This window comes from Lynx canadensis, chromosome B3, assembly GCF_007474595.2.
Source record: "Lynx canadensis isolate LIC74 chromosome B3, mLynCan4.pri.v2, whole genome shotgun sequence".
NCBI classification, from domain to species: Eukaryota; Metazoa; Chordata; class Mammalia; order Carnivora; family Felidae; genus Lynx; species Lynx canadensis.
This window is the reverse complement of record NC_044308.2, coordinates 34,385,391-34,402,484: the sequence shown is the minus strand read 5'-3', so window position 1 is coordinate 34,402,484 and position 17,094 is coordinate 34,385,391. Positions and strand designations below refer to the sequence as shown.

Below are 17,094 nucleotides of genomic sequence, written 5' to 3'. Positions count from 1 at the left end.
GTTCAGCCTTCCTGCAGGATCTTTGTGGAAAGGAGAGAGAGTCGGGCCCTGGGCTTCCCCCAGGGAGCCTATGTTCTAACAGCAACTACATCGTTGGATTTGTTGGTCGCTGTCAAGAAAAGTTATAAATCCACAGACGCAAACCTCAAAAAGCGGAATCAGCCCCACAGATAGCATGCTTACTCAGCTCCCCAGGCTCGGCACAGTGCCGCCAAATGAATTTTTGGGAAACCTCGCTTTCATCAGGTCTCTGCCTGCTCCCTACGATGGCTCTTTCCCAGCCATCTCATCGAAATTCGGTGCGGCTTCTCAGGGGCTTGGGCAATGTGGTTCTGCCTCGTCGTCATGACTTTACTCCCCCTGACCAGTTCGAACTCTGCCGTGCCTTCTGGTCTTCCAGTGCATTTAAAAAGGGCATTTAAACTGTTCTGTGAGCCACGGCGAGACATGGCTGCCCACACTGTGTGCGACGGACGCCAGAGCGTTTCCTTTCTCCTTCGTTCTTTCCTGTTTCACTTAAAAAAGTGCAGGTTATGACCCACAGAATTGTTTCCTGACAGACAGGGGTTGCGGCCCGCGGTTTGAAAAGCAGAACTGACATAACACAGTAGTGATCACGGAAGCACAGGTGAACACCAGGAAATGGCAGCGTCCCTCTGGAACAAGCTCCTCAACCGTATGATCGGATAAAAGTGATGAGTCAAATCTGATTGAGACGTTGGTCAAAAAACATTCTGGACCAGTGGCCTCCGAAACTTTTTTTGGATGGCACCCTCCATCGGTAAAAAATGTCTACACGTACAGCTCCCGCATAGTGTTTGGTTATCATTTTTTAACTAATGTATGATGTGACCACATAAGATGTACACCCAAAATATAAATTCTAAGAAGGTGAGGCAAAGAGGAAAAAAGCCCTATTTTAAAATGACAGGTAGGGCGCCTGGTGGCTCAGTCGGTTAAGCGACCGACTTCGGCTCAGGTCATGATCTCACGGTTCGTGAGTTCGAGCCCCACGTCCTGCTCTCCACTCCCAGCACAGAACCTGCTTCGGATCCTCTGTCTCCCTCTCTTTCTGCCTCTCCCTGGCTTGTGCTCTCCTTCTCTTTCTGTGTCAAAAAAAATTAAATAAACGTTAAAAAAAAAAAAAAAGAGAGGCTAATCATGACGGTTTCGTTCTATTATCAGCAAATAGCTGAAGGCAAGATATGCCCAGAGGATGGGGTCCATGGTTCTCAGCAGGGGCTGTCAATCTGTTTTCAAATTGTTTGGATATTTAAGATGTTTTTCTGGTTGGCTTCTTGTCAGTTGTGGAAACCACTGCTTTGCAGCAGACCTTCTTTCCTCAACATCGCCCTTCCTTTCCTGAAAAAACCAGAAAAGCTCCCTGGTACCTGGTTTTGCTGCTTCCATCCACCAGAAATCCGAAGGGAGTCATGGGTGACTCTTCTCTTTCCTTCATGCCACAGCCATTCATTTGCCGTATTCAGGGGATTTTTACCTCCTCACAGGGGGGCGGGTCTCCCCATGTTCTCCTCCCATTGCTGCATTGCTCCCACACTGCTTCCTTCTTCCTTCCGGTTCCTCCCACGCCTGTATACACGTGATTCCCATTTCCTGCGACGTCCATGCCTGGCTGTCGCCTGCTTCAAGCCCCAGCATAAAGGTCAGTTCCTCAGAGGGACCTTCTCCGACCACTGCCCGGTGTACCTCCTGAGGCACCTCGGACTTTCTTTCATGGTGCTTGTAAGAATTGTATTTTATTTTAATCAATTTTTTTAACGTTTGTTTATTTTTGAGGGGGGGGACTGAGCATGAGCAGGGGAGGGGCAGAGAGAGAGGGAGACACAGAATCCGAAACAGGCTCCAGGCTCTGAGCTGTCAGCATGGAGCCCCACGTGGGGCTTGAACTCGTGAACCGCGAGATCATGACCCTCAACCGACTGAGCCACCCAGGCGCCCCCATAACAGTTTTATTTTTATACTTATGTTTCAGTTTGTTTAAAGTGTATAGTCCTCTACACCTAGACTCTAAGTTCCTTGAGAAGCGTGCCTACAGTGCCGTGTGCGTGCACGCATGTGTGTGTCTATCACCCAGTTCACGCCATCTTAATAAATATTTAATACTCCCAGCAACCCTACAGGTAGTTCCAAGCGGTATCCCCCCCTCCCCCCCCCCCCCCCGCCGCCGACAGCCGAGGAAATTGAAAGACAGAAGTGTTAATGCCGAAAGTCACCAGCTTAATAAATGAGGCCCCTGGTCTCAGACCTAGGTCATTGAGGCTACAGCGTGTGCACTTTTTACCGGCTACTCTGGATTGCTCATTTGTAACCCGCGTAGACTACGGGCTGACTGTAAGTGCCATCTTCCTTGCCGATGTCTAACCAGCCCTCTACAGCGATTTTTCTCTTGATCTAGCTTGGTTTGTGCCCAGGGTCTCTGTATAACACTATTCACCTGTTGTTCTAGACAACGCTGTCCTTTCCTCTGACAGCTCCAAGTCCCCGAATCTTATCCACCTAAGCTAGATTGTAAAGGGAGACCACTGACTCATCCTTTTCTTGAGTCTCATGATAAGTAAATAATTATTGATTAGTTGATCATTATTAGGAGCTTGGCAGAGATTTCATCCTACTCTCTGTCTTCACACAGACCCACTGCTTGGCCAAGAAGACAATGCCTTGGATTCAGAGGAGTTTTAACTGTTCCAATTTATGCTTGTTGGCCTTCTTCCTGGTGGATCTCAGTGTAACTTCTGGCTGAGACCCAAGAATTTCAGGGTCTTCAATGCCATGAGTAATTTCATGAGTTGCTGATGGCTAATTAGGGGTGATTACAGTTAAGAGGCTTTACTTTCTTAATAGCCCCCAGAAAGGGCTGGTGGTAACTTTTAAAATCTTGATTATTTTCCCCTGCAAGTGGAAGGCTCTGATTCGCATCACTGTCTTTTCTTAAGTCCTTATAATTTATCTCACCATCCCCACTTCCACCCCTTTTCTGGTAAGAAAGAAATCTGAAGGGGAAACCGATGATTTTGGAAAACTGGCTTTATTAGAGCGGACCCCTGGGCATGGCTTGAAACCTCGCTTCATCTGTTGCCTTTCCCTGAGAAGGAGGTACAGGAAGAGGGGAGACTGGGCCGTGGTTTTTCTTCCCAAGTTCCATTATATCCCAACCAAACCTCCCATCCCAGGCTTTCTGATGCCGTTTATAGTTTACCTTTGAAACCGTTGGTTCATCTGACAGTGTTAAGACATTCTGTGTAGTAAGGGCTTCCGAGGAGAGGTGTATTTGTAGGTGGGGGGTTCTACCCTCCTCTTTTTCCTGGGACGACACATTGCAGGTGTCGCTTGACCTCTTCCTGCACCAATGCCAGCAGAGCTACTTGGTGATGAGTGTCGCTCGGGTGCCAGGCACGGGCCAAGCCCGGTGCACATGTCCGCCACTTAATCCCCACCACCTGTGTCAATCCCTTAGGCAGTATTTTTTTAAACAGTTTCATTGAGATGTAATTCACATAGCATACACCTCACCGATTTAACATCTCCAATTAAATGATTTTTAATACATTCACGGGTTGGGCAGGCAGCCATCAGCACAGTGTAATTTGAGACCACTTTTGTCACCCCAGGAGGAAATCTTGCACCTCCCCTTATCCCCTCCCAACCTTTCTGACCCTGGCAGCCGCTCATGTATTTTTTTGTCTCTATAGATTTGCTTACCCCCAACATTTCCTGTAAATGGAATCGTGCAATATGTAGTCTCCTGTGGCTGGCTTCTTTAACTCAGGATAATGTTTTCAAGGTTCATGACGATGTAGCATGTATCAGTACATCATTTCTTTTTATTATTAAGCAGTATGTTTTTTCTTTTTTTTTTTTTTTAAAGTGTACTTATTTATTTTGAGAGCAAGAGAGAGAATGAGTAGGGGAGGGGCAGAGAAAGAGGGAAAGAGAGAATCCCCCATGCAGTCAGCACAGAGCCCAATGCGGGGCTCGATTCCATGAACTGTGAGATCACGACCTGAGCCGAAACTAAGAGTTAGACACTTAACCGACTGAACCACCCAGGCGCCCCACAATTTTTTTTTTTAATGTTTTAATGTTTATTTATCTTTGAGTGAGAGAGACAGAGTGTGAGTGGGAGAGGGGCAGAGAGAGAGAGGGAGACACAGACTCCAAAGCAGGTTCCAGACTCTGAGCTATCAGCACAGAGCCTGACACGGGGCTTGAACTCACAGACCTGGCGATCATGACCTGAGCTCAAGTCGGACGCTTAACCGACTGAACCACCCAGGTGTCCCCTGTTAGGCGGTATTTTTACCCCTAAATGTACAGTTGGCGGAACCAAAACACACAGAGGCGAAGTGACTTTCCTGTGGTCATGTAGCCTTTAATAGATGGAGCTAGATTTCCAACGCAGGGTTGCCTAATGCCGACTCTGATATTAGCCAGTCTGAGATAATCATACTAATAGTAATTTATTGAACATCTTTTATGGATCAATGCCTGTGCTGAATGTTCCATAAATCTGTTACCTCATGTTCGTGTATACTCGGATTTCAACTGGGAAATGTAACCATAACTGGACAGTGGCGTTTTTATTTTAATGACTTCCATTTGCTCGCTTCCGGTTTCATTGGCCCCCCCCTTAGACTCCAGGATCTTCTTAAGCAAATGATGCTAAAAATAGTATTGTTGTTCCTTCCGTAGGAGTTGAACATCACTCCCATCTGCGGAAAACTGGTAACATCTCAGAGGAGCCCTTGCTTCTTCCGGGACGCCCAGCATCATGGTTTCTTATTTCATGTGGTCTCTCAGGTAAGTGGAGAACCTTTTCAAAAGACAACAGGAAAACAGGAAATTCGATATTTGCATTTCCTCTACAGTCTCTATAGTAACTAGCCTTGAGGGTCTGCACATCAGTGATATTGTTGATATATTATGTTCATGTGTATAATAAGTCCGCTATTCACAAAAGCCCTCGAGGCCTAGGGAGTAGTGTGCTGTGGGAAGAGGTGCTCGGACTGAGATCCAAGTGACTTGGGTTCAACCCGATGTTCTGCTAGTTCCTGGGAGACCTCTGGGGTTCAGATTCTTATTTTTATTTATTTATTTATTTATTTATTTATTTATTTATTTTAATTTTTTTTTTCAACGTTTATTTATTTTTTGGGACAGAGAGAGACAGAGCGTGAACGGGGGAGGGGCAGAGAGAGAGAGAGAGACACAGAATCAGAAACAGGCTCCAGGCTCCGAGCCATCAGCCCAGAGCCTGACGCGGGGCTCGAACTCACGGACCGCGAGATCGTGACCTGGCTGAAGTCGGACGCTTAACCGACTGCGCCACCCAGGCACCCCTGGATTCTTATTTTTAAATAAAGACGTTCCTGGATGCGTGGATATTTAGCCTGGCTGCCCAATGGAATTACCTGAAGAACTTAAGCCAATTTTATCCTCTGGCTTGGACTTAATTGATCCAGTGTACTTAAAAAGGGACATCTCTGGTTCCTTCTGCTCAAAACATCTGTGACCTTCACCTGCGTGTTTTATTTGATCCCGATAGACCCTTTGAAAACTTCTTCGGTCCAAATGCTCTGTAACAACACAATATGCAAAATGGTTAACGGTAGTGTTTTATTAAGCTAAATTTGTTTCCTAGGTTTGGATTTGTGATATTTACATATTATGAGATCAGTGAGTCTGTGTTGATAAACACCAAAATTTGGAATCGGGATTTATGGATGATGGCTTGTACATCAGCCCTAGCATCTAGCTTATTTTGCACTTGCTTTAGCTGTGTAGCATTAAGAAAATCTTGGGGCGCCTTGGGGCACCTGGGTGGCTCAGTCGGTTAAGTGTCCGACTTTAGCTCAGGTCATGATCGCGAGGTCTGTGAGTTCAAGCCCTGTGTCAGGCTCTGTGCTGACAGCTCAGAGCCTGGAGCCTACTTCAGATTCTGTGTCTCCCTCTCTCTCTGCCCCTCCCCTGCTCACGCTCTGTCTCTCTTTCTCTCTCTGAAAACTAAATAAACATTAAAAAAAATTAAGAAAATCTTGATCCACAAGGTAAGTAATTGCAGTTCCTGAAGGAAGTTCATCTTGCAATCTCAAGATGCTCTTTAATTTTTTTTTTTTCAACGTTTATTTATTTTTGGGACAGAGAGAGACAGAGCATGAATGGGGGAGGAGCAGAGAGAGAGGGAGACACAGAATCGGAAACAGGCTCCAGGCTCTGAGCCATCAGCCCAGAGCCTGACGCGGGGCTCGAACTCCCAGACTGCGAGATCGTGACCTGGCTGAAGTCGGACGCTTAACCGACTGCGCCACCCAGGCGCCCCTCAAGATGCTCTTTAAATAAGTAGACTCAGAATGTAGAAAGTGGGGAAGGAAGAATTTTTTATTTAAAAGTTGAATCACTAAGGATATCTTGTACTTTTTTTTTCTTTTGTAACTATACATTAGCCCTGAATGCTCAGAACTTACAATAAAAAGCAAAATGGCTTATAATATGTTACTATGGTGGTGCCACATGTGATTGCCCAACCAGGGCTAGAGCATTTGCTAGGCAGATGCTCTTAGGCCAATGCCTGGCATTTAATTGAGTGTAGTGTGTGTGTGTGCGTGTGCGTGTGCACGCCCTAGTCTGTAGTTGCTTGTATAATTTTACATGAACAGACATGTGCAGGCCTGAAGTCCAAAGACCCGTGCAGAGCTACAGCCTTCTTCATTAATGTCATTCACAAGTGTGTCACAGTCAGACCGAAGTCAGGAAAAGCTCCATTCTGAGGTCTCCGCAAAATCCAACTGTTAACAGGGCAGCCCAGATCTGCTCAGGGATAGTATTTGATAACTAACCTAAATTAGCAGGTTTGCATTTTTAAACCATAGTTTAAAAAATAGATTTAAAAGATATTTCAAGACATGAGCTATGCATCGTGTTTGTGAAAACTCCAAAATAATGCTGTACAACCACAGGGGAGTGAGAAGTGCACTTGGGCCACTGGGTCACTTCAGAACCACAGCATATTTGAGCACCAGGACCCCAATGGGGGACAGAGAAGTGGAAGCCACAGTTGCATATTGAACTGGATTGAAAAGGGCAGCAAAGGATGACCAAAGGTGGGTTCGCCATGTGGTACCCAAGTGGGAGCCTGGCCAGCAGCAAAAAGGCCTCTACAAGCCCTGAGGATCCTCAAAAATGTGGCCACCCAGGCTGCCCGAGGAAGGCCATTGCTTGGGAGAATTCCCCAAGTTTTTTCCTTGATGGGATTTTGGAATTTTCATTGATGCCTCTGTGAAAACAGTTGACCTCTCCTAACCTGATTGGTGGTTGGAAGCCATCTCCCTTCGAGGGGAGGCTCACCTCCAGGCTGGGCGTTATTTCAGAGAAATTGCCCATGGTTGGAAATGAGCAGGGTGGGAGTAATTGAAAGCTAGATGTGGCCTTGCTACCCTTGGGATTGAACTCTGGAAGTCTTGACAGGTCTCCAGGATTAGGGTCCTTCTGAAAGGGTTGTTTATTTTAATTTAATTTAATTTAATTTAATTTAATTTTATTTTATTTTATTTATTTATAAGGTTTTTTTTTAATGTTTATTTTATTCTCTAGAGAGAGAGACAGACAGAGTGTGAGCAGGGTAGGGGCAGAAAGTGAGGGAGACAGAGTCTGAGGCAGGCTCCAGGCTCTGAGCTGTTAGTACAGAGCCCGATGTGGGGCTCCAACTCATGAACCGTGAGATCATGACCTGAGCTGAAGTCGAAAGCTTAACCCACCGAGGCAACCAGGCGCCCCTGAAGTGGCTGTTTAAACAGGCCTACTGAGCAGGACGTTTCTTCAAGAGTTCTGCTGAATGGAGTTGGGGAGAGAAAATGTGGGCTCTGAGGATGGGTGATTCTTTGCAAGAGCTCAGCTGCAGATTCCATGAAGTCTCCTTCTTCATAAGCCAGGTTTTGCATTAAAACTCATAAACCATTTTGCATTCTGTTTCAAGGGCCTTATAAATCTATTTTAATCTGAAAAAAAACTAGGATGACTTTTATTTTAATGCTTTAGAAAATGTTCTGGGGAAAGGGCTATGTTTACTTTAAGAGCTAGAAGTCTTTGATAACATTAGTAGATCACACACGCACACCCAAATTTTAAGGTTTTTTAAAAAAAATATTTATAAAGGCAACCAAGTGCATAAAGATCAATTGGAAAAGCTGGAAGATTTCTCTACCTATAGGGCAACAGGTCCAGATTAGAAGTCAGCTGCCAAGAAAATCCCTGAGAGGAAAAAACATTGAAGGGGATTCACAATTCTGATACGCAGAGATTTAGTTTAAAAATCCCTCCCCAGTTTTTGCCAAGCCACAGAGAAGCAGAAAGCCAGCTTCCCCCTCATTGAAAAAGACCAAAAAGCCTGAAGTATTAGCATAGCAAGAGTATCTCTGCCTTGCTCAATGTCTGCAGTAATAAAAAGAATCACTGTTAAGCCCCACAGCAGAAAAAACACGAAAGTTTTAACTCTTGATGGAGCTGGTTAGCGAGTTGTCTTTGAACGTTGGACAAGCCTGGAGGCCACGCAACATTCAGGGCAAGGGAAAAATCCATTTGGACCAAAGGATTAGTCAAGGCTACATTAGGAAGTCTTTGTCCTGTTACAGGTTAACAGAGGAAAAGACACTAAGTGATACCAAAGTGTATATATTTCTTAAAGTCTTGCTCCAAATGGTACACTTTTTTTTTTTTAAATGACAGTTACAGCCTATGTGTTTGTTCAGTGATTGAGTGGAAGCAAACCCAGTTTTCTGCTAGAATTAGTATAACAGGTGGTGATGGCTACGTATCATGGCCAGCCAACAAAATCTATTTAGAGCCCGTCTGCATGGTCGGGGGCTCATTTTGTACCTCGTACTATGCCTCAGTATAGTTGACAGTGTTTATGTTTGAAAGGAAAACACAATGGTTGAAAATGCCAGACAAGTGGTTAAATTGGCAGAAAATAAAGCTGACTAGGTGATCCTTATTTTTGAAGAGTAGGGTTTGAAGAAATACAGACGTAATTAGATTACAGAGGTAGATGGTGATTTTTATAGGTCTTGTGAAGTGGAGTTCTGGATCATTTTAAGGGGTTTACAGGTTGGTGGCCCTAGGTCAAGTGTCTGGTTTTAGTCTTCTGAAACGTAAGGCTTTTCTTTGCCTTCATACACACTTCAGTACAGTAATATTACTGTAATGCCTGTCAGCTGCTTCACTCAGAAATACAGCCAGAAGGGACTGATGAAATGAGAAAGAGAGAGGTGGCTGTTCTTGGGGCAACTGAAAAAGATCCCGAATACAGAAAGGAAAAAAGAAGCGTGTTGAGAAGATGTGTCTGTGTGTGTAAGAAAGAGAATGACCAAAATAGTGATATTTGAGATATGATCCATCAGTGAAAACGGAGACTCCCCTCAGGGGTGGAGGACTATGTGGTCATTGGGAAGGATCATGGGCTCAATCAGTGTCCCTGTGCCAGTGACTAAGAAATGCGGTGGAGGAGGAGAAAATAAGGGAAGGAAAAAGGGGGAAAGGTGGGGGAGGGGGAGGAGGAGGGTAGAGGAAGGAGGGAGGAAAGAGAGGAGGAGGGGTCAGGTTTGGATTATTAGTATTAAACTTAATTGTGTTTGGGGCACCTGGGTGGCTCAGTTGGTTAAGCGTCTGACTTCGGCTTGGGTCATGATCTCACAGCTCATGAGTTCGAGCCCAGTGTTGGGCTCTGTGCTGCCAGCTCGGAGCCTGGAGCCTGCTTCCGATGCTGTGTCTCCCTCTCTCTCTGCCCCCTACCCAACTCATGCTCGCTCTCTCTCTCTCAAAAATAAATAAACATAAAAAAAATTAAAAAAAAAACCTATCATGTTAATAGAGCAGGACAGACTTTGTGCAGCCCGCATCTAAACCACTACCCAGTTAATACTTAATGAACATTTGTTGAATATTGAATGAATGAGTTGATAATGATCTTTTGGGTAAAAGAAAGAAAGTAGAAAGTTTTTCTTTCCTGATGAGGATTGTTAGTTAATTACAAAAGCAGGTTAAAGCAGCAAATCATACAAATGATACACACACACCTTTAACAGTTTATTTTTAACTTAAAACACATGTACATTCACTCACTATTTTTTGATACGGGGCCAAGGACTTTTCTTTGAGCATGAACCCCTGATTGTCCTTCTTGCACAAACCACACCCATAAACATTATCTAAGGTTTCCATTTGGGTTTCTTTAACGTGGAGTGAGAATTTAAAGACATTTGCAAAGCAATCTGAGTTCAGATGATTCTAGATTTTATTATTTTTGCCCCTAATCATTTACAGTTGTCTCATCCACACCTAATTTGCCAACAGTCTTTTTTTTTTCTTGGCTACTTGCCTTTACTGAGTCTTTCCAAAGCATTCAGCTTCATTTTCGTAGAAACAACTAACAACGACTCCTTCTTTTTGCGCTCTATGTCATGGGTTTGTGTACTATTCGGATATTTTCATGTGATTCCAAAGCAACGGGCACACACAGGTTTGGGAACACGGTTGACCCTGTATGAAGACAACTCCTCTGGTGGGAGCAGAACAGTACAAGTATGCCGGGGAAGAGCCTGCTGGAATCTTTTAGGGGAAGCCTGGTAGGAGAGCCATCTGAATGGTAGGCAGCGAGGCTAAGAGGAAATAAAATCGTTTTTTGGAGGACTGCCCTGGCAAACCCCTACCTATAAAATGATGGCAAGCATTCAGACAGTATTGATTTTTCTTTATGCCTGGCACAGCCCTGCACCTGGAGCATGTCCTCATCACTCAGTACTTGACTGTGGGATTTACTAGAACATTCTGTACCCAAAAGCATCCAGTGGAGTCAAGGTGTGATCACTGGGCTGCCAGCTACCCATTCCTTATGGACCCAAGTGGATTTATAGGCTTCAGGTTAACATTGACCCCCACCCCTGCCGGGGACTGGAACCCGTAACTGCCAACTTGTGGAAATCTTCCTAATTTAGGATTGTCTTCCTTTTTCCTGTTCTTTTATTTTCCCAACAGAGAATTCTGAGATGCACTTAGAAGACACTTCATTGCTGGAGTGTTATGACAGGAGCTCTTTGCACCTCTTTTGTGAGCCATCATTCTTCCCTCCCTCTGGTTCTTCTTTCTCTCTCACTTCATTCCATCCTCCCAATTCTTTCATTCACTCGCTATTCATTGGTCCTGAGGTGGGACCAGAGCTCTGCTGATTGTCTACTAGCTGCAAAGATGCATCAGCAACCATTTCCTCGAGAAATCTGCCATTGAGGAGGGGAAGTTACCAAAGGATGATGGGTAAAGAGCTGTGCGGTGACAGACACCTCACTTTGCCAGAGGCCCTGGTCCAGAGAACACAAATGGCCGCAAGAGTTGAGAACCTGGAAATCAGCAATAAAAACCAATATGCATAGAATAGGTGTCTGTAAATCCATGCTCTAAATTGGAAACATTCACCCCACGAAAGGTAGGCAGGCCCTTGCGCCGAGCCTGTCGGTCTTACTTTGGGTTCAGCTTGGTTCTGAGGCCGAGGCCTACCTAAAGGAAGCCGAGTTGAGAGGGCACAGGCTTGTCCACGGCACAGCAAGCGATGGCTGATGGCCGGCGGGAGACAGCGAAGGGCAGGCTGGGGGTTCGGAGAATCCCAGGCGTCTGGGCCTTTCAACCTCCTCAGCTCCAAGGCCACCACCTTGTGCTCCACAGATGGCTTGATAATCATGCTGGCGATTCTGAGCCATCTAAAAAAGGTTACTTACGCTCAGTATACTCCGTATAAGAAATCAGGAAAATAAATAGAGTGCATTTTTGTAAGTTTGGGATTGAAATGGTCGGCTTCCATTATTTTAAACCTTAGAATGTTCTCTTGTGAGGCTGGATAAACCAGGTTTTATCACATGTACTTACTTTCTGATTATTTTTGCAAGCATGACAGAAAGTGAAACAGATGTGTGAAGCCACAGCCTCGTAAGAACGGGGAAGAAAATTGATGTGATGAAATGCAAATGCTTGGTTTAAAGGTGTGTTGTGTTAATGAGGCCCCAGAGCACGGTGGTTAAGGGTCCAGGCCAAGGGTCTGACTGCTGGCTTTGAAATCAGCCTTTGCCACTTAGGTGGGTGTGCCCTTCGATAAATGACTTCGCCTCTCTGTGCCTCAATTTCCTCACCTGCAGAGTGAATATAACGAAAGCGTCTGGCGGGATGGTTGTGGAGATTCAATGAAATAATACTCGTAAGCGTTGAGCTCATGGATAGCCATCAAGTCTTCATGGTCGAATGTCATTTGTCACCTGTCTCCCTCTCTTGCTGCCTTTACTCTTAACTGCTGTCAGAGAAAGGCGGAGGGTTGAGCTGGTGAAATGCATGCTTAGCAAAACTTTTTCAGCTCCAGAGAACAGTAGGTAGAGATTTCACTTCAGTGCTAAGATTTTGGCTCTCTTTTGCTAAGGTCAGTATAATTTTATTAGTTTCCCAACTGCTCCCCAAATATCTCTTGGGTTGTATTAACTGAAGAAGAAAAGAGGTAAGGTGGGTTCCCCCCCCCCCCGTTTTCCTTGTTTTGTTACTTGATATGCTCAAGTGGTGTTGAGTTCATTGAGGTAATCCTAGGAACACAGTGGCTGTGACATGATCCATCCTCCCTGGAGTTGAGGATGTTGATGCGGAGGGTGGGGAGCGGTTGGCCAAGGAAAATCCAGAAGCCCAGAGCAGAGCCCTGGTTCCATGATGTAAATCTTGTACTGAATTTCAATGAGTATTATTTTCTACAGGAGGAAATGAAATGATGGAGTGTTTAAAATCTACAACGACACTGGGTAGATGGCATTTTTTTCCCCCTGTGTGCTTTGGTGTGCAAGGTTGGGTTGTTTCTACTGCAAGGTGAATCAGAAAGTCTTGGTAGGAATGTGGCTTCCCCCGCCGCTCGGAGGGGAGTGTAAGATTTGTTTGCCAAAGGCCCTGGTAGCCTTCAATCTGTCAAAACGTTGCAAGCGTGGAGCAGTCTGCCAAAGCAAACTATCAAAGTGAAATAACACACGAGTTGCACACACACAGACATACACATGCTGTCCCATTCCCCAGACGTTAATTTTGAATTGGGTCAGGAAGAACAAGGATTTGGGCTAGATCGTTGGTGTTTTGAAGCGGTGTGGGCACAGCTATGGACTACCAATTAGATAGGTATGTGTGAGCAGGGTGGGGTATCCTAAAACAGAGCCTACTGAGCATGGGTGGGAAACTTCCAGCCCTTGGCAGAGTTTCATCTGGCCTCTGGGGTAATATATTGCTCTGGCTGCTGTTATTACAGCCCAAAGAATAATTTCCCCTCTGGGGGAATTTATTCTATTCCATTCAGAGCAGAGCCCATTTAATAACTAAGATTTTATTCCAGAATGAATTTTATTGGGTACCCCTATGTATTTAACTTCACGAGGACCCAGCTCAATGAAGAAAAGAAGTATTTGAACATCTAAATATAATTTGAGTTGCATTTTTACACCAAGAGGCACTGGCAAACATTTTGCTGCCATACCTCGTGTCGATCCTAGGAGAGTAAATTTGGGGGGCATCACGCGGAAATTCAAAAGCACGGCTGATTTTTATAGAGCCTTCATAGAATAACTTCTAAAACCTTCCAAAGTGACTTTGGGCATTTTTGAATATGTTAATTCACACTATTTCCATCTATCTTGAGATTTCATAGGTTGTCAAGATGATGTGACATCATTCGTCAATTCGCTAAATTAAGCTTTTTCTGTATAGAAGACACTCTGCTAGATGCCGGGGAATAAAGGAGTGACAAAATCAACTGCCTGATCTCACGGAGCCTCTGTTCTAGTGGGTGGAGAGGGAGATTTCAAGGAATGAAGATGCAGTCTGTGCGATAGTCAGTGCTGTGGAGAAAAATAAGGTTCTTCCGGACAGGCTGGGAGGGCGTTACGGAGAAGGGACAGCTTTGGGCAGACACCTGAAAGAGGGGAGGGAACGAGCTGTAGAAGTATCTGGGAGTAGAGTTGACCAGGCATCTTGGAATGACCCAGAATCTTCCCTCCTCCAAGTCGGGGAAGGGCAGCCTGGGATGAGTAGTTATGCAGAAGGGCTCCCGACTGCATCGCAAATATGTGGCTTGGGCTGAGGTGTAACACATTTATGGAGCTGTTGTTTGTTTTTGGTTTTGTTTTTAACAAAACCACGCCCATCTGGTTTTCTTTTTTAAACGAGTAAACGGTGCCAGAACATGTTACTACGATTCAGGGTTGTAGGTGCGAGTTCATGACAGGCAGTGGCTCATTTGAGGTAGACAGGGCAGGTCATATTATTCCCATTTTCCCAATGAGGAAACAGGTATGGGGATGATTTGGCCAAGGTTGTGTAACTAAGGAGCGGGGACTCCCTCGTCGTGAGGCGAGCGTTCCTTGGTTTGGAGGACAAACTGGATCCGCTAAGGCTGTAGCTAGAAAATACCTGTTCTCTTCCTTCCAGCATGTTCACACCCTTTTTTTTAGATGCCCCTGCCTTGTGGCTGGAGGACCTCTTGGGCAGTTTTCTAGTTGGGTGCAGGTTAATGAGCAGTGTCATTTTCAAGTATCAAAAAGCCCAGAAAAGTTGTGTGTATGTGTCGGAGGGGATGGCTTCATTGGTCGAGTGGCCGTTCTTTTAGAAGCTTTAGCTCTGGTTTTCCTTCAGTAGTTTTTGGTATGAATCTACGACGTGAGTAACTTCACCACCTAGACCTGCACCACCAGCTCCCCGTGTGCCTGCTGCACAGCACAGATCCATGTACCTGTGCGTTGGCTAGTGCAGAAATAGAACATTTCCATCATTGTAGAAAATTCCGTTGGACAGCCCTGGCCTAGATCCTCAAGCATGTCGTAAACCAACTCTTTGATTCTTTTCGCGACTGATCTCATACCCTATTTTTCTGGATAGACACCCTGCTTGAAAAGATTTTGTATATAGATATGCTACGTTATAAAGGAAGTCTAGTCAGCTTGAAGAATTTCAGTCTCTCAGTGATTGGTAGTATCTTTCCTCCCGCAGAGTCTCTCCTCTCCTCGGACTGGGAGGGGCCTCAGACACCTGTAGCAGGAAGAGGGGGAGTGGCTGGTTTCTTCACACCACACGCCCAGTTCTCTTCCCAGCCCCTCCCTCTGCCATTGTTAGCGGCTCCTGGGTGGAGCCAGGGAGACTTAGGGGGCAAAGGTTTTCCATGGGCGCGGTGCCCTTGGTGATCTGGTGTCGCTGCCCTCAGGTCGGATCTCAGGGCTGGTCCTTTGGAGGACTTCGTCCTCACTTGGGGGTCGCCTGCTGCACATCCCCTTATGACCCTCCTCCTAGCTCCTGTACTCCACAGGTACCCGCCACACATCATCGCCTAACCCGGCAAGCAGCCTTCGATGAGGTCCTTTCTAGGCAACCTAAGCCCAGCCTTCCACCATGCCTGTATACAGTTGATGGGGAAAAGCCCGCATCTTCTGGCCCTGCTTGCTGTAGAAATACGGGCTGTTCCCCTTCCAGCCCACTCTGTCCACTCTGCCCTCCTAGACACCCCAGCTAGGTTTTGGGGGAGAATCTGGCACCAGTCCTTATAACCTGAACTTGGGGTCTCAGGTAAAGCTCTCTAAATGGTAGTCCTCCTTGTTTGGCTTGGGAGAGAGCCCCAGGTTTTTCTCTCCTACAGGAGGAGAGTAGGGGGCTGTGCTCAGCACTTCTGTGTAAATATTCGAAGAAATCCACGCAGGGCAAACTTGTCTCAGTCTTCAGTTGCTCCCTGTACAGGTGGAGGTGGTGAGGGGCTACAACGGGGAACAGGGGCGGGGCAGAGGGGACACTTCCTTTTCTGGTCCCGAATAGACGATGCAGCCCCTCTTTTTTGAAATGTGTGCGTACATATGTAATAAATGCTCTTGGCCCTCAGCTCTGGGGCCTTGGCTGCAACTCTGAGACAACAATGACAAGGATGTATCTGACACCTCGTTCCGTATCCCTTCGCCCGGCTTCCCGTCCCATTGCTGTCTCTGGCCGGTCTGTCCACAGGCATTCTGGGTGGTCTGCTAGGGTCTGGCTGATTTCATACAAAGAGGGGCTTAGGGTAGAACTGAAGATACTTAGAGACGGTGGGGAGCTTTCTCTTCTCTAACTCCACCAGCCCTAATCTCCACGTCCCGAGTGGTTCTTGATGTCCGCATCAGTGACTCCACACGGTGAGTTTCGCTCGGACTGGGGGCAGTGTTTCACATCTCACAGTTGTGTTGGAAGCCTCAAAAAGGTTGAGAACCACTGGGTCACTTAACTGTCCTCGGGGTTAAAGCTTAAAAAAGGATTCAGAAGACAGCTAAGTAGGACAAGGGGCCTTTTTACAGGGATGTTCAAAGCAAGGCCATGGCTGATTCCAAGTCAAGGGACTTTGGGGATTTAAATGAACTGACAGTGCTTGTGTCTCCTGTGATTAACTCGCTGTGTGGGCGCTTTCACCTCTGTCGTCTTCCGTGATCCGTACAGAAGGTGAGAATGTGGGGAGTCAGCGACATCGGCTTGCCCGGAATCCCCCAGATGGGGATGGTGGGGCTGGGATTCCAGCCTCAATGTGTTTGAATCCAAAGCGTCATCTCTCCTAGCACACCATACTGTCTCAGGGCCAGCTGGCTCCTGTTCATACCTTCCCTTTATTTGATGACAAGTCCTAATCGGGGCTGGTGACAGTCAGGCTTAACGCAGCTAATCCCGCCCATGGAGAACATATGTGACACGAAAGGGCCAAGGACGAGCAGAGGAAAGGCTCCCAGGGAAGCAGGGCGTGGTGGAGAGGAGCTTCCCTGGCCAGGCTCAGAGCCCCAGCCTGACCTCACCAGCTCCAGTAGGACCACGCACGCACTAGCACTTTCTCTGTGTCCGTCGCCCCATCTTCCACAGGAGGAGACTGAGGCTCAGGAGGTTACATACCCTGACCCAGAAACCCTGCTGGTAAGTGGTAGAGGGTTTGATCCCAGATCTGCCCCGTGCCTTGGCCGAGCCCACAGCCCCGTGCTGCCTCCCCTCCCACGAGGCTGCTGGCCCTGTGCACCTTCACTGGGT

General features: G+C 46.3%; 1 protein-coding gene across 1 annotated transcript in view; it reads left to right on the top strand.

The window, feature by feature from the left end:
* THSD4 (thrombospondin type 1 domain containing 4) overlaps window positions 1-17,094 on the top strand; it is a 564,456-nt gene that overhangs the window by 15,499 nt on the left and 531,863 nt on the right. Inside the window, exon 2 of the mRNA XM_032593610.1 lies at window positions 4,711-4,818. Coding sequence (XP_032449501.1) covers window positions 4,790-4,818 — 29 coding nt within the window. The 5' untranslated portion in view covers window positions 4,711-4,789. The remainder of the gene's footprint in view (window positions 1-4,710; window positions 4,819-17,094) is intronic.